This window comes from Protopterus annectens, chromosome 2.part0, assembly GCF_019279795.1.
Source record: "Protopterus annectens isolate FY-2018-M chromosome 2.part0, PAN1.0, whole genome shotgun sequence".
NCBI lineage: Eukaryota > Metazoa > Chordata > Ceratodontiformes > Protopteridae > Protopterus > Protopterus annectens.
The window spans coordinates 1,672,097,219-1,672,120,450 of NC_056728.1; the positions used below are offsets into that span (position 1 = coordinate 1,672,097,219).

At 42.4% G+C, this 23,232-nt stretch overlaps 1 protein-coding gene across 1 annotated transcript in view; it reads right to left on the reverse strand.

Annotated features, from left to right (window-relative positions):
* The window catches only part of VPS13D (vacuolar protein sorting 13 homolog D), a 3,321,573-nt gene that overhangs the window by 861,362 nt on the left and 2,436,979 nt on the right, over positions 1 to 23,232 (reverse strand). The window contains exon 46 of the mRNA XM_044060428.1: positions 763 to 973. Coding sequence (XP_043916363.1) covers positions 763 to 973 — 211 coding nt within the window. The remainder of the gene's footprint in view (positions 1 to 762; positions 974 to 23,232) is intronic.

The following is a 23,232-nucleotide window of genomic DNA, read 5'->3' on the forward strand; positions in this document are numbered from 1 at the left end:
TGCAGGGGGTTTGAGCCTCTGATGATGAAGGAAAAAAAGAAGGGGGGGAAGCTGGTAATAACCTCTTAAGAATAAGTTTATTGTGGGAATCCACAAGAGCTCGCAGTTAAAAGCCTGCACAAATGGAACAGCCGCTGTTTAAATGGCTAGTGTGGGCATCAGACAAGGGGATCTTATGCTCACAGGAAGTGCACTTCTTAAATGTTAAGGGCTTATCAGCCTGTCCAATTTAGGATCGGACATAACAAAAGAAGTTTTTTTTTTTTTTAAAGGAAAGACCAGAAGAAGAGGAGGAAGTGAAAGGGACTATATGTCAGACAGAAACCTGCACTACAATTACAAAATACCAGAGAGACTAGACTAATTAAAGAAGAGAAAATGACAAAGGGTAGAACTTGCACTTACTACAAAAATCACTGAAAAAGGAGGAGCTGATGAGCACTGACAACATCAATGCTAACACGACGAGCGGCAAATGAGATCTGAGGTATTCTGGTGGACAGAGGCATTATGGGTAGGGAGGAGGAGCTCAAGCTTCAAATCTCAAGCTAGTGAAGCAGCTGAGTTGGTTCCGAGGGTCGGAACCGAGACCCACAGGTTAATAAATGAAGATGACATCATCAGATCAATGGTTTATAAAAGTCTGTGAAGCTCCAGGAAGGACATCTTAAGCCACAGAAAAGTGTCAGAACTAAACAAAAATTAAAAGTAGGCCAAGACAACAACACTAGCTGACTTGATAAAAAGCAAGTTTCAACTTACCTGAAAAAGTGACTGCTCTCTACATCCATGGAATAACAGTCTCTCTTACTGCTGCTCTCCTCCCCTGCTTTTGCTACATCAGTCCAGTGAATTGGTGTTTTACAGAAGTAAACTCCCAATCCTTTTGGTCTAGCCTGTAGACGCCATGATGTCAGATGTAGAGGAATAGCCATAGTGTCTCCTGGTAATACAGCAGGCAATAGCACAGGCTCTGTAAAAAAAAGAAAATCACAGCCACTAAAATACTATTATCCCATTTGCTTACAGATAATACACTACCTCTGTTCTTGTTCAAATACTTTGCTGAAGCTGCACATCTTACATTCTTAATCTTTCTGTGTATTTCTGTCAACTGTACAAGTATAACTAGAATTACACAGCATGACAAACCAATACGAATAAACTTAAGACAGCAGCTTTTACCTCCTGAAAAAAAAATCATTACAGTGCGTGGGAGTGGAAAATTGATAAAACATTGTTAATCATCATTTATGTTGTTCAGACTGGTGAAAAAACTTGACACTCTAAACGCTGACCTTCAAAAACAAAACATGAAGTACAACTAATGAAAGGATGCAAGGCAACAATAAATGCACAGCAAAACACATCAAAAGACAGCCCTCTCACAGATTGCTAACTCTGCCTACCTACACTACCTTCCCTAGAGACAGAGAATATTAATATTAATTACATATTAAAAGACTTAAAAAATGTGGCTAAGTATAAGAAATTAAAGTTGAGATGTCTGGAAACTTCAGATTTTATGCAAGACTTCATGAGAACTCTGTATCAAAGGCAGAAAAGTATGTTCTGGTGCCGTGCTACTGCAGCAAAATCTAAAGCCACAGACACTGGTTGTGCACCAAAACAAACCTAATTGAGTGGTGTTAACTATGAACATTTAGTGATGGTTAACTGAGGTACAGCTACAGCTCATAAAGGCTTTGTAGGAAACTTGTTTAAACTGCACTAAATAAACATATGGATAACACACTAAATCAAACAATCTTCAAGAGAGCCCTCTGCAGTGAGAAATGGTTGGTATGTTTTCAGAGGGCCTCACCTTGCCAGTAAATTCTCTATTCTCCAGTTTCCATGCTTGGAAAGCAGTGTAAATCCATAGGTGCCTGACATGATGTCATTAACTGGATAAAGAAGGGTGTATCTAGCCCCAAAAACTCTGTGAAACAGAATGAACATACAAGTTGTTGTTGTTTGTCTTTCGGCTTTTCCCGGTAAGGGGTCGCCACAGCGGAACTCCAGTCCGCTAATGATTGGCAGTAGATTTTTACGAAATGCCAAGGTGCCAGCTCGACACCCAACCTTCAATGAAGGCACGCCCATTTACGCATGCATGTCTTTCGAACACTACTCAACCGCGGGGAGGACATGCAGACTTCACACAGAAGGCAATCCCAAGCCCAGCAGAGAATCGAACGGGAGAACCTCTTGCTGTGAGGTAACAACGCTACTGCCGTACCACCGCAGCATCCAGAATGAACATACAAGTATAAGACAAAAATAACAGAAAATAAATAAACAAATAAATAAAGATGTAAAAATTATTGAGCAAGTTGCTTAACAAAGGCAAGCGTCCAGTCTGGTGGACCCCAGCCATAAACACGCTCTACAACAAAAGGAGGAAGCTACTACAAGATAGAGCAAAATCCCTGAAAGGTAAGACACCTTTGATCATTATAAGTAAAAAACTAAGAGCTCTCATAAAATCATCCAAGGCAAATTTTGAGAGAAAAATCGCCAAGGACTCTAAAGACAATCATAAGGCCTTCTTTAGCTATGTTAGAAACCTAGGAGGAAACTCCCAGATATGCTCAGAATTAGTTCAAAATGATGTGAAAATTACTGAACCTACACACACTGCCAACATACTGGCTGACAGGTTCAGTGCAAACTTCTCCCCCCCAAAAGGAGAGATATCTATTCCAGAGGATTGTAGCCCCAAACATCTCCAACGCCCAGGTGAGAACTACCCTCACTAAGGCAAAACACAGCATCCATGGGACCGGATGGTGTCCCCGGCTGTGTGCTTCACGAACTCAACGAGGAATTAAACCCACAGTTAGGACAGCTGTTTAATCTTAGCCTCACCTCAGGATACGTGCCAAGGAGTGGCGCCGGCGACTGAGGTCCCACTTCATAAGGGCGGTGCCTCCACAGACCCTGGAAATTACCGCCCCATTAGCTTGACAAGCCTTATCTGCAAAGCCATGGAGAGGATCATAATGGAACTCATAAATAAAGACATAGGGAACTTGCAGACTTTGGATCCAACCCAGTTTGGCTTTGTCAAAGGCAGATCCTGCCTCTTAAACTTGGTTGACTTTTTCGAGACAGTCACCAAGGCCATTGATGAGGGAAAGGCAGTCCATACAGCCTACCTCGACCTGGCAAAGGCCTTGACACAATACCCCACTCAGGTATCATCGAAAAACTCATCAGCTTGAATGTAAACCCATACATCACAAGATGGGTTGCAAACTGGCTAAGTGACAGAACCCACAGGGTCAGAGTTGCTGGAGCCATGTCAGACTCAAAGCCTGTCACAAGTGGTGTCCCACAGGGCTCAGTCCTGGGTCCACTCTTGTTCGGCATCTACTTTTCTGAAGTACAAGCAATCACAGGAGGGTTATGGCTGACAAAGTTTGCAGATGACTGCAAACTGGGCGCCATAGTCGAAAACACATCTGACACAGATATCCTCCAGAAGGGCCTCACAGAAATGGATAACTGGTGCCAGAGCCATGGCCTGAAGTTAAACGCCAAAAAGTGCATAGTCATACCCTTCGGGAAAAACAAGGTTACCCCTAGCTACCATATAGGTGGCAATCCACTGAGCACAGAAAAAGTCATCAGGGATCTGGGGACCCAGGTTGACAGTAGCCTTTCGTTTGACACTCATGTTGCTAAAGTAGTTAGGAAAACCTTCTATATCGCCCACCTGATCATGAAGGGATTCACATCTAGATCAAGGGAGGTCATCGTCCCCCTGTACTCATCACTCATTAGACCTATGATTGAGTACACCAGACACCTGCTGCAGCTTGAAAGGCCTCAAAAGTTCCTCACCAAAAGGATAAAGGGTCTCAAAAATATGTCTTATGCTGCCCGACTGAAAGAACTCCAGCTCTATTCAGTCTCATACCGCTTGCTCAGAAGTGACCTGTGCCTGACATATAAGGCCATGTCAAACCCAGATTTGATGAATATGCTTCACCTCAAAAAATCTAGATCCCTCAGAACCACAAGGGCGGGAGACTTAAACCTCGACACGGTTATAAATAGAACGTGCTGGAGGAACAGATTCATCACCCAGAGGCTCCCTATGCTGTGGAACAAAATCCCGGTACATGTGAGGCAGAGCACCTCTCTGGCCTTGTTCAAGAGGAATCTTGACCAATGGATGGGAGATCGCAGATATACCCCAGGGATTACTTCAGTGTCACTGCTTGACAGAGGCACAGCAAAATGATAGGCATAGTTTTTATTCAAACTAAAGGGGTGGCGAAAGCCGCATAACTATGGGCTAGGCTTATAAATGCCCTTGGGCAGATAGCCTAGTATGAACCTATGAACCTATGAAAATGGTGCTCAATGGCCTCTCTTGAAAGTCATCCTTAACCAATTCAGACCACCCAGAAAACAAGGTACATAAATAGATATAAACTTGTCACACCTGGGACAATTATCCAAAAAGTGGATGCAAGGGTAGATTAAAGAAAGTACAAGTACCACTGCAGAAGTCTTCTGAAAGATCAAAGGACACAGGGAATGCTTTGTATAGCTATTATTGTGCTCTGAAGGACCCTTTACAGCAGATAAAAGATAGAAAGAATCCCAACAGGTACCTGAAGTACTTTTCAGGAAGCAGCAACCAAAGTAGCTTAAGACTCTATTTATTTACTGACATTTGATTACAGAGAAAGTCTGACTGGGTAGGTGCCCATTTTCAGAGGAGGGCTAGGAAGAACAGCTCCAAAGTATTACAAAACCATTTTAAAAACAATAACTTCACAATCTAAAAAAATAATGCAAAAACATTGACAGTTTAAACAGATCAAATCAGAGATAATATCAAAACTCTGGGTAAGAACAAATACAACTTACATGACAATGACTTAAAATTTAGAGATGTTTTAGCCAGTTTAGAGGAATTAAAAATATGTTACTATAATATAGACAGGAACTGCAATATGAAGTAGGTGAAAAAACAAGATTATAGCTTTTAAATAGAGAATCAGGAAAGAAACTGAAGAAGGGGGAGTTCAGAGGCATAAGTTATGAATAGGTACTTGTTCATATGTAGGAATATAGTTTACTCTGGGGTTAACCAAGATGAAAGCCAAATTTTGGCTAGCAAGTATTTCAGAATGGTTTTAAAGTACTGTAGGGAGAGTATTAATCTGATGGATAAAGGTAAGGAGTTACCAGGCTTAGGAACATGTTTTGAGTACAGACAATACCCAGCAAATTGGATAGGTCTGTGGACAGAGGGGAGTTTTTGGTCACTGAATGGTAAAGACAGAGTGGGAACATAATTGTGTAGAACAGTATTTAATGCTGGACATGCAGATGGATGTTGGATAATTTTATAGGTGGTGACAAGTTGTGTCTATGTTAGTTGATGGGGTAGTTAACCAGTTGAGGCTTTTAGTGCTACACAGTAGTGGGTTCTGAACAGCGTATTGCTGCAAATTTAGCCACTTTATGACAGCATTGTTCAGGTTTTGCTTTTTTGTGATGCCTAGAGGTTAGTAAGGATAAGAGACCCATAATACAGTGAGGGAAGAAGGTAAACAGTGGCAAGTGTAGTTTTAGTTGCACTTGCGAGAAAGTTTTTGGCTCTTTAAAGCATCCATAGATTTTGATGATTTTTTTAATGCAGTTTTGAATATGCAAGTTGAATTTAAGATCATCACCCGCTATTATTCCCTAATAATTTGCTATGAGAATTGACTTCAATAGCTGTATTATTAAGAGACATGATTTTAAAATTTTGATTTTTTTTTTATGAGACAGGGATTTGGGGAAAAAGTGGCAGTTTGTTGGGGGAAGTAGTTGAGCATGAGTTATAGGCTACAAAGTCATGTTTCAGTGGCTGCTAAAGTAACCCCCCCCCCCCGAGTAATTTTTTTGAGATGTGCCAGGTTGTCTGAAGTGTACACAAGTATGTAGTCATCTGTGTACTGCATCTGGGAGGCCTGTTGTGTGCATATGTACTGCGTGTTGGTGAGAATATTAAAGAGAAGAGGACCAAGGATACAGCCTTTTGGTAAACATGTGGTGACTGGGAGGTATAGCGATAGTGTGGAATACCATATTACTGACACCTACTGGATAAGTAGCTTTTGAACGATATAAGGGTGGGCACAGACAGAAGTAGTGAGGACATCTGAAGTAGAAGTTTGCTGGGACAAACTGTGTCGAAGGCTTTTAATAAGTTCTGAAATAAAGAAGAGACTAATTTCCCATTATCTCTAGCTGTATTGACAGTATCTATAAGGTTAAAAGTGCATTGTTAGTGCTACAGGAGGGACAGAAGCCATTTTGTGTTGGGGATAGCAGTTCTTCTTGCAGGACATGGTTTAGCAATTGTTTCTGAATACATTTTTCAAGTATTTTGGAAAGGGGAGAAAAGACTGCTATAGGTCTAAAGTTAATGATGTCTGCTGAAAGTACAGTTGTGTACACTTACCATAAATGTAGATGTTCGAGTGTATTCACTATTGCAGTCATCACACTTGGGTTATCTGCCTGCAGGTAGCCCTCAGTCGGCCAGAATACCAGAGACTTAGTATTTCTGCGTCGGTTGCTGTCGCTCCAGGACTGACATCAGGTCGTCAGGAGTATAAAAACAGGCAGCCAAAGCCATTACATCAGGTTTTCTTGCCCCAAATGTCAGGAGCCCTCAAACAGGGAGCTACGTTATGGTGGAAAAAAACACCACCAGTAAAATGTAAATAAAAATAGCCCTGTAAGGGGTGAGTAATACATTTAGAGAAGTAGAGAGAGAGAGAGAGAGAGATGGGGGCTGGAGGGTGTGAAACCACGACTGCAACAGTGAATACACTCAAACATCTACATTTATGATAAGTGTACACAACTGTACTATGTTCTTCCTGTTTCACTGTTGCAGTCATCACACTTGGGTTGATTCCCAAAGCTGAAGAATGGGTGGAGGCAGTCAAGAAGAGATGGGGCTGGCTAGTATGCCCTGCAGGACTGATGTAGCAAAACCTGCCCTGGATTTGGAAAAGATAGGCAGGTGGTAATGCTTGGTGAAGGTATGAACAGAACTCCAGGTAGCAGCTTCCAGAATGTCCCTGGTAGGGACTCCCCTGAGGAATGCTGTAGAGGTAGAGCATGCCCTGGTGGAATGTGTTCTGACCCCCTGAGGGATTGGTTTCCCATGGTGCTTGCAACAGAAAAGGATACAGTATGCTATCCATTTGGAAATAGTTTGTTTAGATCTGGCCTTGCCCTCTGCTCCAGGTGCAAAGCCGAGTAGTAGCTGGTCAGATTTTCTGAAGGTCTTAGTCCTGTAAAGGTAGAATCTGAGCTGTCTGTGCACTTCTAAAGAGTGCAGGATCCTTTCCCCTTTATTTTGAGGATTGGGAAAGAAGGTTGGCAAATGGATAGATTGGTTGAGAGCTACACTGGACACCACTTTAGGCATAAAAGTAGGATTAGTTCTGAGGGAGACCCTGTCAGCATGAAAAATAATGAAGGGTTTCACAGCCATAAGGTCTTGTAGCTCAGACACTCTTCTAGCTGAAGTGATGGCCAGAATCAAGGCTGTTTTCCAAGAGAGGAATTTTAACTCTGCTGATGCTGCAGGTTCAAGGGGGGCGTGGGGGGTGGGCGTAAGCTTTTCCAGTACAAAGTTAATGTCCAAGCCGGGATGGGTGCTCTCCTTGGTGGCCTTAAATTGTTGGCCCCTCTAAGGAACTGTTTGGTGAGAGAAGAGAGGTGGCTCAGTGTTGTAATGACCCAAGATGGCAGAGGCATGGATCTTAATGGAAGAGAAGGAATTAGAGGTAAGGAGGGCAGAGCAGTGTCTGCTTCTTTAGATTGAATCCAGGAACAATACATTTTCCACTTATCAGCATAGGATTTCCTTGTACTGGGTCTTATGGCTTCCAGAATGACATCCAGTACCTGCTTGCTTAGGCTGGTGACTGGGGGAGAATTCAAGGAATAAGCCAGGCTGCAAGGTTCAGGGTTTGCAGTTGCAGGTGTAGGATCTGTCCCTCCTGCTGAGTGAGGAGGGTTGGGATCTGAGGTAGATGCCATGGTGGCACTGGTGACATGCTGCACAGTAGTGGGCACTAGTGCTGGCATGGGCAGTCTGGAGCAATCAGGATTGTCCATGGTCTGTCCTGTCTTATCTTGAGTAGTATTTTTGCAAGAAGAAGCAGAGGGGGAAAGGCATAAATTGAGAGGTTTACCCACTGGAAGGCTAGGGAATCCACTCTCCATGCTCTGCTGTGTGGTGTCCTGGTGCAAAATTTGCTGATCTGGTGATTGTAGGGGGAGGCAAAAAGATCTACCTCTAGTATCCCCCATTTCTGGGTTAACAGGCTGAAAGTGCTGGGATTTAATTGTCACTCGTGTGGATCTAGGAGATTTCTGCTTAAGTCATCTGCCAGAGAGTTTTGTTTGCCTGGCAGGAATTGAGCTAGCAGATGGATCTGCATGTCCAATGCCGTGTTCCACATTGTCATGGCTAGCCTGCAAAGTGGGTAAGAGTGGGTTCCCCCCTGCTTGTTGATGTACCGCATAACTGTGGTGTTGTCTGTTTTTATTAGCAGGGGTCCAGGTGAGAGAAGGGATCTGAAAGCTGTCATAGTGTGCTGAATAGCTAGCATCTCTTTTTGGTTGATGTGCAGATGAATTTGACTTGAGCTCCAGTGGCATTGAATGCACTTGTCTCCCAGATGTGCCTCCAGGCATAGTCTGATGCGTCTATGGTTAGGGCCTGGACGGCGTGGGGTTGTGTAAAGGGAAGCCCCTTGTTTTGGTTGCATGCTGCTGCCCATCAAAGAAACTCTGTCCTTAGACAAGGTATGATAGGTATGGTGGTATCCAGGTCCTGAGAATGTTGGCACCAAAGACTTTTTAAGTACCACTGAAGTTTCCTCATATGCTGTCTGGCATATGGAATTAGCAGAATGCAAGAGGCCATGAACCCTAGAGCCTGCAGGATTTTCCTTGCAGATATCTGGGTTCTGGTGGCCATCTGAGTGAAGTAGCCTGTGAAATAGGCTTGATTTTCTGGAGTAAGAAATGCCATCTGGGAGGCTGTGTCCTAGCTTGGTCCCAGGAATACAATCTTTTGACTGGGTACTAGTTTTGATTTCTTTTCATTGATAGTGTACCCCAGGGAGGCTATAAGGTTCTTTGCAAATGTCAGGTGTTGCATCAGCTTTTCCTGACTATCTGCCTGAATCAGGCAATCATCAAAGTAAGGGTATATTTGAATGTTTCTCTGTCTGCAATAGGCAATGGCTGGAGCCAGGCATTTTGTGAAGACTGGGAGCAGTGGATAAGCCAAAGGGAAGTGCAGAGAACTGATAATGCATAGATCCTGGCCTGAAACGTAGATATCTCCTGCATGATTGCCTGATAGGGATAGGTCTAGGGTGACTAGCCAGGCCTCTTTGGACAGCATAGGGAGAAGCTGCTGCAGGGTAAGCATTTTGAATTTTGGTACCGGCAGGAAGGTGTTTAAAATTGAAAGATCTAGGATTGGGTACCAGGAAAAGTCTGGAATAAAACCCTTGACCTATCAGTTCTGCAGGAACAGGTTGAATTGCCTTTATGGAGAGCAGGGATTGAACTTGGTTTTGTATCTCTGCCCACTGGTTTGGAGGAAGGTCTGGGAACCCTTTCAGGGTTGGCAGTGTGTGGAAGTAAAATTTGTACCCCTGGGATACAATGTTGAGGACCCATCGGTCTTTGGTGATGGAAGTCCAGTTTTTTGCATGGTGGGCAAGTTTTCCTCCTAGGGGCACGAGTAATTAGGCAGAGGTGAGGAGTGGGGTTGACAAGTCATTGTGAATTCTTTCCGTAAGGGGGTGGCTTAGCACTCCCTTTTTTAGAAGTGGAGGTACTACATTGCTTAGATCTCTGCATACCCTGAGACTGTAATCTGGGGGGGGGGTCTGTTTCCCCTGGGTCTAGTTTGAGATGGCCTTGAGGGGGCTGGAAAGGACCAATGTTTCGAGGGGTAATGCTTACTGAGTCTTGGAGGCTGCACCTGCAAAAAAATCTTTGACTGTCTGCATAGACTTAGCTTTTTCTTCTATCTTTTTTAGAACCTCTTTTGTTTTGGTGCCAAACAAACTGCCTTTATTCAAAGGAGCATCTAGTAATTTTGATTTGACATGGTCTGGCAAGGTGTGTTCCTTAAGATAAACATGCCTTCCCACTACAGAACCAGTAACTGCTACCTTGCAAGATGTTTCTAGGGCGTCAGACCCACATTGCAAGGTATGCTTGCTGACTTGGCTTGCAGAATGCATAAGCTCCTGTGATTCTTTATTTTCTGCACAGTCTGTAAAGGGAGATAATTTCTGCTTAATAAATTCCACAATATGTTGCTGGTATTTCAACATGTGAAACTGGAAATTCAATGCCCTAATGGCTAGAGTTGCAGAGGTGTATACTTTTTTTTACCCTATCTGTCTAAAGCTCGGGAATCCATGTCCGAAGGAGTGGGATTCTTAGCTGTAGTTGCCTTTATACCTTTAGGCCCTTGGGAAATGACCTCTGGGTCAGCAGTAGGATTTTTGAAAAGAAATTTGTGAGAGTCAGAAACTCTGTAGTACCTGTCTGGTTTCCTTGGAGCAGGGGGTAAAGTATCAGGATTTCATCCAGAACAGGAGGGATAGCTAAGGGTCTATGTTTTGGCAAATCTAAAAATTCTCTGACTCTCTTTTGGACTGAGGATAATCCTGGCACTCCCAGTGGAAATGCTCTCTTAAAGTATGATGGGTTTCACCAAAAGAAATATCCTCTGGAGGGGAAGCAGAGGGAATGGATTCCTCTGCATCTGAATCCTCATAAGCAGATAAAGGCATGTCTGCATATTCAGAAACGTCAGACTCGTCGGACTGTTGGTCAGTTAAAGCTGCTGGGGACAAGTCCCTTTTTCTCTAAGCAGGGGAAGGTTGGCTTCTCCTAATCAGCATGATCAGGTCTTCTGCCATTTTAAGCATTTGAGAATGTGGCAAGGAAGCAGGTGCTTGAGATTGGGTCGTCGGTTTTTTAGGCGTAGCTTGTACTCTTGGCCTTAGAAACTCGGTAGTTTTAGACAAAACTGAAGACGTGAAAGAAGTCATCAGTTTGTGTCGAGTATCGGTAATGTGAAGAACTTCCTCAGAAGCTAGTGCCTGCTCAGCGGCTCCAGACCCATCCAAGGTAGAGACATCCGCAGGTTCTGTAGTCAAAGAAGAGTCTCGCGGCATACTGGAGTCCGAACAGGGTCTCGGTAGTAGCCTGCAAATCCATCGAAGTAGGCATCAGGGGCTGCGAAAGTGCCTCACTGAGTACCGGCGAACTGGCGACTAGCTTAACAGAAGCGCCATCGGCAGTTTTGGACCTGTGCGGTCTGTCTCTGTCTTTATCCTTACGTTTTTTTTTTGGAAGATCAGTAGTCAGATGGCTTACCGAAGCCATTTCGGAATATGGAGATCGAAAGTATTTAGCGACAATAAGGGCCCGATGACGAATAGTTCGGACGTTGAACAAAGCACAAAACCGAGAGAGGGAAATGTCGTGGTCTGGGCCTAAACAGGTGATGCAGTAAGAATGAAAATCTCGGTGTGGTATTTTCTTTCCACAGGCGAGACAATTAACTTTAGCTACAGTTTTAGAAAGTTTAAGTATGAATATAAGTGAAGAAAAAATAAAATCTATATTATTGTATAAGGAGACAGTTTTTATATTGAAGTATGATACTATGACACCTAGAGGCATGAATCTGGAATGCAACTGGAAAGTTTTTTTATAATTAATTGTATAATTGTATTATTGATAATTGTATAATTTAATTGTTTTATTGATGGATGTATAAAAGATGTTTGAATGTCAGTTGATTATATTCCCCTGGAAGGCCGAGGCGCTAGGGACTGAGACTTGTGTGCAATAAACTACTGATACTGGATCCGTTGTCGTTGTTTTTGGATTACTTTTGCTTCTTCTGTTAGTGGTTCTTTTTTGAGACAATTAACTTTATCTGACATTGGTTAGAGCAAGAAAAAAGGATCCCCAACAGGATACTTAGCTTTAGAAGACTTCAGGATGACTCAATTTGGAAACGAAAACCCATGTAGCGGCCGATCGGCAGTCATGCGAACAGCTTCTGCCTCCTCGGCAAGAAAGGCTGATATAATGGCATCGGCTGCCTGTTTTTATACTCTTGATGACCTGACGTCAGATCTGGAGCGACAGCAACCGATGCAGAATTACTAAATCTCTGGTATTCGGGCTGACTGAGGCGTACCTGCAGGCAGATAATCCAAGTGTGATGACTGCAGCAGTGAAATACGAAGAACATCTTCCTCCTTTCTGTAAGGGGACAGTGTGCACATTTTTCCAGAGACTAGGAAGGTGGGATTCATCGACTGCCCTACACATAAGGATTTTGACAGGATAGGTAATGCTGTCGGCTGCTACTTTAAGATGGTCGCTTGCAAGGTCATCAGCTGAAGTACAGCATGGATTAAATTTAACAGCAATTTTATATAGGATGTGGGCACAGGTCTGAAGGTGAAATTGAATGTAGTGACGTGGTTGTTGGTTAAGTTTGGGATTATATGCTGGGAAATCCTTGGTTAGGGGACACTATACTATCTATGAAAGTAGAGCTGAATTCCACTGCAGTTTCAAGAGGAGAGGGGTTAGGGCTGATTTTTTTTTTTTTGGCCAGGATGAAAGACTTATTTAATGGTTGACCAGAACTTTTTAGGGTTTTGTTTACCATTGTTTTGAAAGTTTAGTATAGGTCTTTGTTTTGATTGACTTGCTTTTTAGTTCATTTTCAGATCATTTTGAAGTTTTTGAGATATTATATTTCTGTCATTTTTTCTATGCTTTTTCTCTATCCTGCATTACCATTACACTCTTTTTGATAGCCAAATTGCATTATTTGTTTTTAGTCTCTTCCTTTTAGGGGGTGGGAAGCTATTGAGGATATTTAGGAAAGTAGCACTGAATTAATTTACAGCATTATCTATGGGGAGGATTTTTAGGATGATCCAGTTAGCAGATGATATGGCAGTAATGAATATTTCTGGGTTAAACTCTTGACAGGTTGTGTGCTGTTTTATAAACATGCTATTTGAGTGGATGTGTGAGATGTCTAGTTGTATAAACTAGGGGATGGTCACTGAGAGAATCTGACATTCTACCTGTGGTATATTTGGTAGGATCTGATACTAGGATCTAGTGTAATAGGGAATTTGATGTGTTGTTATAATGTGTGGGGTTATTAATTAGCTGTGTGAAACCATGCAACATTGTGCTAGATGTAGGAGAGTTAGGGTGCATGTCCAACCAATTAATATTGACATCACCTAGATTTTTTCGTGTGAATTGTTATGGATATCCGATGTAGGATATTTTTCAGTGTAGCTGTATTGTCGTCGGGAGAGATATAAAGGACAGTAATACACATTGGCTTATTTTCAGGAAAGTAATAAGAAACTATGCTAAACTGAATTTTAGTTTAAGGGGAATGTGGTGGTAGTTGGGAAACATTAGAGCAATACCTCCCCATCTTTCCTCTTTATACGGTAATTACAGATGTATAGCCAGGGGGTGCAATTTCAGAGTTGTTTTTACTAGGTGTAAACCAAGTTTCAATTATACTGAGATATCAAGCTTGTGTTGGGTAATCCATGCATGCAGTTCAGTAGTTTTATCTCTTATGCTTCTAACATATATAGTGGCAAAAGTTAGATTACCAGGATTGGGGGTAGACCATTGTGGGATTACAGTAGTGAGTGGAAGGCAATTGTCTTGATGTTGGTTATGATAGGAGGCAAGGATTAGAGTGCATGTCTCCTCCTAGGAGAATTTTAGTATACTGGCCAAGACGTAGGTCCCCAAACAAATGAGGCACAAAATGAGGTTTAATTCCTGGTAATTATGGTCCAAGCAGAAGTGGTTGGTAAAGAAAAGGGTAACCAAAACACTGCAACAATAATATCTAAAATGGTCAGATTCTTGAAATAAGCAGTGAAAGCACAACCCTCATCCTGATGGATTGGCTTCTGACAGGAATGGACAAGGAGTTGTTAGCAGTCTGTGGGAAAATGCTGCATAATATGTTTGGAAAACAGCTGTTTAGCCAATATTACACTTTTGTTCACTATAACAAAGGATATGAATGATGATCTTTTTTCTTGAACTAATGCCACCTTCTCAATAAAATGTGAACTGGTGGTGCACTTCTAAGTATGGATACTTTTCTTTCCCTTGCATTCTGCCAAGAGAAAGTGAATGGAGTAATTCAGGAAAAACTCTAAAGATCATTTTTAAGAAGATATGTAGCTTAGTCTAAAGGGACTCCAATCTTTGCAAAAGGCTATGAATCACAGCCTGTAGCTTCAAGATCCCATGCATGCAATAACCCAGTTACTAATTCTAGATAAAGAAGACAGTTTCTAACCTGCACTCCAAATCATGCATAGCCTCAATCTACTCTATTTGCCTTCTTGAACTGCCTGCACCCAATTACCTTGGTTCCTTTCTAAGGTTTCTTCGGTAAACTCCAGCCCTCTCCTTCCTATTTTATATACTCCTACTTACAAAACTATCTATTGGTGAAAATAAATTCTCCACTCCTGCAATAGTTTAGTTGTTGGAATACTTTCTTCCGCTTTATAAATGTAACATTCTGTATAGATATTAACTTCCTTAAGGACTTTCTTTCAAAATCCTTATCTGAACACTCCTCCCCCATTTTATCATCCTTTTCCATTTAGATTTATAAATGTCTGCTTTGGTTACATATATCAGCCTTAACTGCATAGTTGAAGTACCCATTTAAATCAGATAACACTAAATATCCTTGTTAAATGGAAAGAATAGGATTATATCACTTAACTCTTACCCTTTCCCCCTCTTCCAAATTAAGTCCTTCAACTTTTTATTAATTATCCACATAGGTCATGGATTGGAGTCCTGTATTTTCTTAGTGAGCAACCTCTGAGGTCTCTCCAGCTGCTGCAGTTGTCTGGTGAGGTACATGCAAAAGGGTGCATTATACTCTATTAATGGTCTGATAAGGACCGAGTACAGTGTGGAGTTATAAGATCCCTTGACCTGGATGCTATGCCCTTGCTTATGAGGTGTGTTACATAGAAGGCTTTCCTTACCACTGTGGAAACTTGGTGGTCGAAATTCAGATTGCTATTAATCTGTGTTCACAAGTCTCACATAACTGGGTTGGAACTCAGGGGAGTGCTGTCAATACTGTAATTTGTAAGGAATTATGTTTTGCCAAAGGGAATAATAATGCATTTTTTTTGCATTTAGTTTTAGACCATGGCTTTGGCACCAATCATTTGTTTGTGTTAGCCCTTCTTGTAATATGTTGACATCCTCAGGGGACTCCGTGATTGCTTCCAGACTGCAATCATCCGCGAACTTGGTGAGCCAAAGGCCGTCTACTTTGGCTTGGATTTCTGAGAAACAACAGACAAACAGTAAGGGGCCCAGCACCTCTGTGGTACTCCACTGGTGGAAGTGGAGTCACCAGTTATGACAGTGTGTGTTCTGTTGGTGAGCCAACTGGCTACCCATCTAGTAATGTAAGGGTTAATCCCTAGCTGGGAGAATTTCTCAATTATGCCACAGTGGGGAATTGTATCAAAAGCCCTGGAAAGGTCGAGATAGGCTGTGGGCACCATCTTACCTTCATCCTTGACTTTGATGACATTCTCAAAGAAGTCTACCAGGTTTAATAAGCATGATTTACCCTTAAAGCCAAACTGGGTTGGGTCCAGTGTTTGGAGATCGACTATATCCTTGTTGATAAGATCCATGATAACTTTTTCCATGGCCTTGTAAAAGAGGCCGGTTAGATTCATAGGTCTGCAGTTCCCAGGGTCAGTTGATGGCCCCTCTTTGTGCAGGGAGATTACCATTGCTGTTCTCCATTCTGCAGGATCATAGCCAGTTCTCAAGCTATGATCAAACAGAATGCCAAGTGGGTCTGCTGGGTCTTGTTTTAGATTTAGTAAACAACCTGGGATGTTATCTGGTCCCATTGAGGCTGTGTTTTTGGCTTTGGTGAACGCAGAGATAACCTGTTATCTACAGATACTAGGTAGAGGGTAAGTGTCAGGTATGCTTTGGGATATGGTAGGTGGGGATGGTGGGGTGAAGTTTGCGCCAAATCTGTCAGCTAGCAGGTTGGCAATATCTTCTGGTGTAGTATAACTGATCCCATCTACAACCAGTTTGGCACATAGCTGGGCATTCTCTTTTAGACATTGGATGTAGTTAAAGAATCCCTTATGATTATCCTTACCTAGGGATGTGATTTTAGTTTCATAATTTGCTTTAGAAGACTTTACAAGATTTCTGATTTTATTGTTTAGGCTTAGGAGGGAACTCTTCCTTTGCAGAGTGATATCCCTTTTTGCTTATGGATAACAGTTTATTCCTCTCGTTATATAATCTGTTTATACTTGAAGTCCACCACAGTGGTTTGTTTCTACGGGAAGACCTGGTTTTAATCCGGTCAGGCAGAGCAGAGGTTATGCAGTAGCTTAAGTGTTTGTACAGGGCATTTGTGTAAGCTTCTGCATACTGAACACTAATGTCTGTAATTCTGGGTGATATGAAACTTTTTATACCATCACTTAATAGGCTGTAGTTAGCTTTGGTGATTTTCTTTATAATTTTTGTTCCTGTGAGGGTGTCAGTTCCAGAAGTTACAATACTTCAGCTGAGACTGATTTGTGGTCTGACCTAACTAGGGAGAGTATCACGCATGGGGAAGTACAGCGACCCCCAGTGTTGGTGAGTACTATGTCCAGAACATTACAGCTCCTAGTTGGGGTGCAGACTATCTGTTCCACAGCATTTGTGTTAAAGTCCAGGAACCTCTCAGTGAGCACTGAAATCTCCCATGACTAAGGTGTTGGGCTGTATAGCGAGGGATTCCAGTAAATCGAGGTAGGTGGTGTGCTTATCCTGGTTCATGGTGGGGAATCTATAGCTAGCAATGATGTGGTATGGAACTTTCCCAATAGATAACTGGACATGGAGCAGTTCAAGAAAATCATGCTGTTTGACCACTCTAGATGTGTATTTAGTTTTAATGATGATGGATACACCTCAAGCTTTGGTTCCTTCATGCTCATTTTGAGGTCTGAATGTGTGGAAGGCATTGCAGCCTTGCATGGCTGGGGTGCTCTCAGTGGCCTTGCACCATGCCTTGGTAACTGCACAGACATCAGCATCCTCCAAGGTGAGGAGAGACTTCAAAAAGTGAAGTATCATGTTTAAACTCCTAGCATTAAGCAGCATAACCCTGACATTGTCTTGATTAGCTTTTGTTACATTGGAAAATTTGTTTTGACATTGCCTAAAAAAAGTCACCATGTGGGAAGCAATGTCCTTGCCCAGTATCCAAAAGTCTAGGGGGGACAGGTGCAGACCATCTCTAGCAAAGCAGAGAGGTCTGTCTACCATATCTTCCCAGGCTGACCGATACTAGATCACCCTGGACTGAAACCAGAAGCTAAGCCAATTGATGAAGTCAATCATTTTTTATTTTTACTGTGGCATCATCCTGGGTGAGGGCAGGACACTGCTCAGGGCTACGGACATACCTGCCTGGGACACATAATCAGAGAGTTCCATCATATCTCAATTCATATAGTCCACAGAGGTACATCTCAAGTCATTCACTCCAACATGAATTATTACAAAGTCATAACAGTACTTGTTGTTGATTGGCTTGAACGCATGTGTGATTTTTTCAGATCCTGGTACCTAATAGGCAGCTGACCATGACCTTCTCCTTATCCAGTGCAGTGAGGGGGACATCTGTGTATCTCACTATGAAGTCGCCTATGACCAAGGCATTTGATGTGTTTTGCCTTTGGGGCTTATTTGCTGAGACACAGGTGTGTGTGTGTGTGTGTGTTGATATGTGTAGTAGTTTCTTTTTGCTTAGTGGCGAGTGTGGGTGGTGTGCATTTGGGAGGTCTCTGTTCTTTTGGTAGGCTTTTAATGATTACCTCTGAATAAGTGGGTTTGTGTGTTGTGACCTTATTTTGTGTGAGAGGTGACGTTTGCATTATAGGTGAAGCATGTGTGCTGACAACCTGCGTGATGTCTACATTGTTTTTACATGATAGAATTGACTCCATTTCTACAAAGTATCTGCATCTCTCAAATATGCTGCTAGTTTGATTTAGGAGTAAATGGTTTTCAGTATACATGAAACAACGGTTACAATGCCTCAAGATGCTCATATCAATCAAGCTGGCAGGAGAAATGATGGGATACTGCCCATCCATTGTGGTATGATTTTTCTGCATGTGGTATTTGGGAAGGAAGTGGGCTAGCTGGACTTAGGACTTTGGATTAACTAGTGGGCTACTTTTAGTAGCAAAGGCAGTGGTTGTATAGTAGCTTGTGGATAAGTGTGAGCACGCTGCTTAGAACGCAACTGAGTTGCCCTTTGCTCAGTAGGAAGTTTGGGGGGTTCTACTGGAAGGTCTCTAGGGAAATAATAATGTTCCCAGGTATTTGCATCTATACAGGGCACTACTAGACCCTGTTGCATGAGCTTCTAGTTTCTCAGTTTTTGAATTATCTTTCATTTGGCTTCTTCCCACATAGTGTTAACCACAATACCAGATCCTTTTTAATCCACACACCTAAATACTTCATCTTATCATGTCCCCATAAAAATGGGTATTATTGAACCAGATCATATGTAGGAACACAGATTATGGACATAGCCTGGATTTTATCTTCATTTATTTTACATGCCAAAAGAAAACTTGAAACTGCCTCAAAATGTCCAGCAACAAAATGGTCCTTCCTGGATATATCAAGTGCAAAAATACATATCGTCTGTAAATAAAGCTAACTTTTCTTAACTGACATATCAGTTACATCACTGAATTTGTTAATCCCGTATTTCCTTTGCTAACAGCTCTAAATATAAAGTAAACAATACTAGGGAAAGTAAAGATCTCTGCCTTAATCATTTCTTCAAACAAAGCTTGTCAGAGAGGAACCTTCCAACCTTACTTCTTGTCTGTGACCCTTTATATCGCCTACTTATTAATCCTATTATTTTATGATGGAACAGAGCCTTGCTCATAAAATCCCAGCTTACTCCACTGAATGCTTTGTAAGAATCAGGACTCACCAATAATAGCAGTGTTGCCCTACACCTTTCTTCCCCTGGATCATCAGTGTTCTATTAAGACTGTCAAATGTTTGCTTTCCCTCCACAAAAAACATACTGATTCAAATGTATCAACCACGGAAACACCGTTATGACTGTCTCAGCTTGTATAAGCATAAACACTTTATGGTCATTTTTTAAAACTGAAATGGGTCTATACAAATTTGGAACTTATCAGTCTTTATCCCATTTGAGTAAACAACCACCACAGCTTCCTTCCAAATGCTGGTATGTCCATCTCTTTTAAAATATTGTTAAAAACATCCACATATTTATCACTTTCTTCCCTACTAACATAACAATTTCCCGGCTTACTGATTATACATAACCTTTTTATCTCATCATTTCCTATTACAACCATTAATATTGAACTTTGGCATAACTAACTCTTCCACAAATACATCAATTTGTGCTTTTTCTTGGTTTCCACATTCTTCTGCTTTAAACAGTTTTCATAAAATTTCTGAAATCTCTCTAATACCTTTACTGATTCATCCTATCAATGAAAATGTACTTTCAGTTGGGTTGTCTTTGAATATAAATAAATTATGCATATAAAGTACAGTTTTGTACCTACCATAAATGTAGATGTTCGAGTGCTAATACAGCTGCAGTAATCACAGATGGGTTTTCAGCCGTCAGGCGGTCCCTCGGTCGGCCGAATTCCAAAGTCTTGGTCCGGCGTTGGTTGTCGTCGCATACTCTTCTGACGTCAGGAAGGCCAGAGTATATAAGACACAGCCGATGCCATGTTCTTCAGTCTTTCTTGCCCCAGATGTCAGGTGCCCCCAAAAGGAAGGCAATACATAAATAAAGCTTATCCACAAATGCAAGCAAATAAAACATAGCAGGATAACCCAGTCAGGAGGAATGAAGAGGTTGTTAGGCCCCATGCCCTTACCAAGAGGGGAAGGAGGGAGGGAAACCTGTACTGCAGCTGTATTAGCACTCGAACATCTACATTTATGGTAGGTACAAAACTGTACTATGTTCATCGTGCATACAGCTGCAGTAATCACAGATGGGTAGAGTCCCAAAGCTATGCATAGGGTGGTAGGTACTATGAGGAACTGGGTTGAGCCAGAATGCCCTGCAAAACAGCAGTGGCAAAGCCTGCTCTTGTTCTGGAATATAAGGGCAGGTGGTAGTATTTTGTGAAGGTATGTACAGAACTCCAAGTGGCTGCCTCCAAAATATCCTTAGTAGGCACACCTCTGAGGAAGGCTGTAGAGGTGGCTGTGGCCCTGGTGGAGTGAGATCTGATACCAGAAAGGACAGGTTTCCCATGATAGGAGTAACAAAATCGTATGCAGTGACCAATCCACTTGGAAATGGTCTGTTTGGTAACTGGATTCCCTTGAGCCCCTACGGCATAGGACACAAAAAGTTGTTCTGATTTCCTGGAGGACTTTGTTCTGTCCAAATAGTAACGTAACTGCCTATGGATGTCTAAAGAGTGAAGCAGCCTTTCCCCTTTGTTTTGAGGGTTAGGACAGAAGGTAGGTAGGTGTATGGCTTGGTTTAAGGCTACCCTGGATACCACTTTTGGCATAAAAGATGGATTAGTACGAAGGGAAACCCTATCCTGATGGAAGATGAGGAAGGGCTGCACCGCCATGAGGGCCTGTAGTTCAGAAACCCTACGAGCTGAAGTGATGGCCAGAAGGAAAGCTGTTTTCCAGGACAAATATTGCAGATCTGTTGAGGCAGCAGGTTCAAAGGGAGGCAATGTTAATTTTTCTAGTATGTAATTAAGGTCCCAGGCTGGTATTGGTTGCTTCCTTGGAGGTCTTATATTCTTAGCCCCTCTGAGGAACTGCCGTAAGAGTGGGTGAGAGAATAAAGGAGGATCCGTGTTGAATTCTGCAGAAATGGCTGAGGCGTGTAATTTAATGGAAGAAAATGAAAGTCCACTGTTCAGCAGTTCAGCTAGGTACTGTAAAACCTGAGGCAAGTTCAATTTTCTAGGGTCCTGTCCTCTTTTCTCATTCCAACAGCAAAACCGCTTCCATTTTGCGGAGTAAGCTTTTCTAGCAGATGGTCTTCTGGCCTCCAAAATGACATCCTGCACCTCCTTGGAGAGAGTAGGGTCTGTTGTGGTGTTAAGGAATTTTCCATGCAGCGAGGATGAGTGTTTTCAGCTGACTGTGAAGGGTTTTGTAGCTGTTCTGAGTCAGCAGAAGAGGTATTAGAGGCAGGGACCAGGGAGGAGTTTGTGTTAGGCTCCTCAGGAGTGGATACCAGTGTTGCCTTGGCCAGTCTGGAGCAATCAGTATCATCCTCGGTTTGTCTGTTCTTGCTTTCAAAAGCACCTTGGGCAGAAGAGGCAGAGGTGGGAATGCATAAACTGTCCATGTTGTCCAACTGAATGAAAGGGCGTCCACTTTCCAGGCCTTTGGATGGAAGGTCCTTGAGCAAAACTTTTTCAATTGATGGTTCCTGTGGGAGGCAAAAAGATCTATGTCTGGCCTCCCCCACGCTTGGATTATCTCCGTAAACACCTGCGGATGTAGCTTCCATTCGTGTGGATCTGTCATATTCCTGCTCAGAGTGTTTGCCAGTGTGTTTTCCAGTCCTGGCAAGTACTGTGCCTGAAGTTCGATTTGTCTTTCTAGAGCCAAGTTCCAAAGAGTCATGGCTAGTCTGCACAAGGGGTATGAGTGTGTTCCTCCTTATTTGTTTATGTACCACATTACAGTGGTGTTGTCTGTTCTTATCAGTAATTGTCCTGGATGCAGGAAGTCCTTGAAAGCTGTAATTGCATTTATTACTGCTAGCATTTCTTTTTGATTGATGTGAAGGTGCTTTTCCTTTTGGGACCATCTGCCCTGAATGCACCTGTCCTTCATGTGCGCCCCCCATGCGTAATCTGAGGCGTCTGTGGTTATGACTTGTTTTGCTTGAGGCTTGCAGAAAGGAAGGCCTGTGTTTACTTGACATGCTTGGGCCCACCATAGAAATTCCTTTTGTAGACATGGAATTATTGGTATAATTGCTTCCAAGCCATGACTGTGTTGAGACCATAGATTTTTTAGGTACCATTGAAGTTTCCTCATATGCAGCTTTGCACATGGAATTAGAAGAATGCAAGATGCCATGAATCCCAGAGCCTGCAGGATTTTCCTTGCAGTAAGCCTGGTACTTTTTGCTAGTGTTTTGAAGTACTGAGATAATTGCCCTTGTTTTTCTGGCGTAAGGTATGCCATCTGGGTGTTTGTGTCCAAGCTGGCACCCAGGAAGGTTATTTTCTGAGATGGTGTTAGCCTTGATTTCTCCTTGTTGATGGTGTATCCCAGAGAAAGCAGTAACCGTGTCACATATGCCAGATGTTCCAGTAGTATGTGTTTGCTGTCCGCTTGGATCAGGCAGTTGTCCAGATAAGGGTAAATTTGTATCCCTTGAAGTCTGCAATAGGCAATCACTGATGCCAGGCACTTTGTAAATACTCTGGGTGCAGTAGATAAGCTAAAGGGCAATGCAGAGAATTGATAGTGGATTGAACCTGCAAGAAATCTGAGGTATCTTCTGCAGCTTTGTCTGATTGGGACATGCAGGTATGCCTCCTTGAGGTCCAATGTTACCAGCCAAAACTCCTTGCCCAGCATGGGAAGAAGTTGCTATAATGTGAGCATCTTGAATTTTGGTACGAGTAGAAATGTGTTTAGGATGGATAAGTCCAGAATGGGTCTCCAGTCGGTTCCTTTTCTTGGTACCAGGAAGAGCCTTGAATAAAAACCTTGATCTTGTTGGTGCGTAGGTACCTTTTGTATAGCTCTCATGTTTAGGAGCTTTGAAATTTGCAGTTGTGCCTCTACCCTTTGATTTTGTGGTAGGTTTGGCATGCCTCTCATTTTCGGAAGAGTGTGAAATTGAAATTTGTAGCCTCTGTTTATAATGTCCAGTATCCATTTGTCTGTTGTGACAATATGCCAATTGCTTGCAAATAATGCTAGTTTTCCTCCCAAAGGTGCTGCCAGCTGAGATTTGCTTGGCATGGAAATGAGGGA